The sequence below is a fragment of the Lagopus leucura genome, unplaced genomic scaffold (genome assembly GCF_019238085.1).
Source record: "Lagopus leucura isolate 7727_CA_CO unplaced genomic scaffold, USGS_WTPT01 33844-0_obj-0_obj, whole genome shotgun sequence".
Classification (NCBI taxonomy): domain Eukaryota; kingdom Metazoa; phylum Chordata; class Aves; order Galliformes; family Phasianidae; genus Lagopus; species Lagopus leucura.
Genome location: NW_024964615.1, coordinates 1 through 1838, shown reverse-complemented (window position 1 = coordinate 1838; position 1838 = coordinate 1). Strand labels below are relative to the sequence as shown.

Here is a 1838-nt window from a genome sequence, read left to right as displayed (position 1 = left end):
CTGGGGGCAAAGGGAGACAGAGGGGTCCTGGGGGGGCATAGAGTTCCTGGGGGCAAAAGGGAGATGGGGGGTCCTGAGGGGCAAATATGGGACTGGAGGCCCTGGGAGGCAAAGTGGATGGGGAGGTGGGGGGTCCTGGGGGCACAGAGCACCTGGGGGCAAAAAGAGGTGGGATGGGAGGTCCTGAGGTGCAAAGGAGGGATGGGGGGTCCTGGGGGCACAACCCTGCTGCATGCAGACCCCCCAGCCGTGGGGCGAGAGCCTTTTGGGGGGAACAGTGTGCTGTGGTTCCCCAAAGGGTTTGGGGGGCAATTTTAGGGGGTCCCTCTGCTGCCAGCGTCCCCAGCGCCACCTGGGTTCGTGTCCCCATTGCCCCCCAGGGGGGTCCGAAGTCTCACCGGGTCGGAGAAGAGGCGGTTGGGCACCGTGGGGGTCCTCTGCTCGATGCACACCACCTTCTTCATGTCCTCGAAGCTGGGATCGCTGGGCACCGCATCGAAGAAGGGCGGGCGGTACTCCTCCACCATGCCTATGGGGTGCGGGACTCAGTGGGGCGGCTGGGGGGCACAGAAGCTCCAGCCCTATATGAGGGTGTGGGGGGTGCAGAGCTCTGCTGCTCTGTGGGGCCTCGGTGGGATGGTTTGGGGCACAGGGGCCATGCTGGGATGCACTATGGGGCCTCAGTGGGGTGGTCTGGGGGATATGGGGGCTCCAGCCCTATATGAGGGTGTATGGGGCCCAGCTCTGCTGCTCTATGGGGCCTCATTGGGGTGGTCTGGGGGATGTGGGGGTCCAGCCCTATATGAGGGTGTATGGAGCCCAGCTCTGCTGCTCTATGGGGTCTCAGTGGGGTGGTTCTGGGGAACAGCCTCCTGCCCCACATCGGGGTGCACTGTGGGACCTCACTGGGGTGGTTCGGGGGTCTCAGAGCCGCCCCCAGCCCCTGTCCCACCCGACCCCACCAGCTGGCCCCACTAATCCCTCTTAGTGCCTCCATCTGCCCATTCAGGTTGGGTTTAACCCCCCCCCTCTGCTCCCCCACCCCCCACACTCAGGAGTCCCGTTGGCCCCCAGCCCCATTCCCCAGCAATGCCTGGGGTCCCTGTGGGGGTTTTAAAGTGGGGGGCAGCGGTCGCCCCGTGCACAGCTCCATAATTCAAATACAGAATCCAAAGGAACCCCGGGGCGATCAGCGGGATTTTCCCAACCTGTCTGCGCCGGGGGGGTCCTTCTGCTTATCCCATCCATTAATTAACACCACTAATGGGTTTTGGGGCTGAATGGCGGCGGTTGGGATGAGGGGACCTCGGTGGGGACCCCGCTGTCAGCCCCACGGCCACGAGGTCCCCTTGGAGAGCCGCCAGGCGCTCTGGATGCGGCTTGTTTGCTAATCAGCAGCGAGCAAACAAAGCCCTGATTGAAGCCTAATGGGGCCTTTAATCAGCCAGCCGGGCGCTGACACCAGATTACAGTGTTTATAATTTACGGCTAATCTGCGGGGCGAGGGGAAAAGCGGAAAAAGAAGGGGAAAAGAAAAAGAGGAGGAGGAGGAGGAAGGGGGGGGGGGGCGGGCCCGGAGGCTGCGCTCACCATTGACGGCCGTGCGCCGCGCGATCTCCCACAGCACCAGGCCGAAGGCCCAGATGTCCGTTTTCTTGTAGGACTCGAAGCAGTCGGTGCGGATCTGCTCGCTCAGCACCTCCGGCGCCATGTAGCGCTTCGTGCCCACGCGAGGGTTGTGGCCGATGTCCAGGTAGTCGCTGCCCTGAGAGTGCATGACGGCCAGGCCTGGGGGGCAAGGGGGGGTTGGTGGAGGGAGGGATGGAGGGGTGGAGGGG

At 63.9% G+C, this 1838-nt stretch overlaps 1 protein-coding gene across 1 annotated transcript; it reads right to left on the bottom strand.

The window, feature by feature from the left end:
* Nucleotides 1-161: 161 nt before the first annotated feature.
* LOC122191786 (serine/threonine-protein kinase receptor R3-like) lies at nt 162-1783 on the bottom strand. The gene is made up of 2 exons (XM_042892182.1): nt 1591-1783; nt 162-529 (listed from the first exon to the last, which is right to left on the bottom strand). Exons 1-2 carry the CDS (start codon nt 1775-1777, stop codon nt 315-317), a joined length of 402 nt encoding a protein of 133 aa, XP_042748116.1. The 5' UTR covers nt 1778-1783; the 3' UTR covers nt 162-314.
* Between the last annotated feature and the right edge of the window lie 55 nt (nt 1784-1838).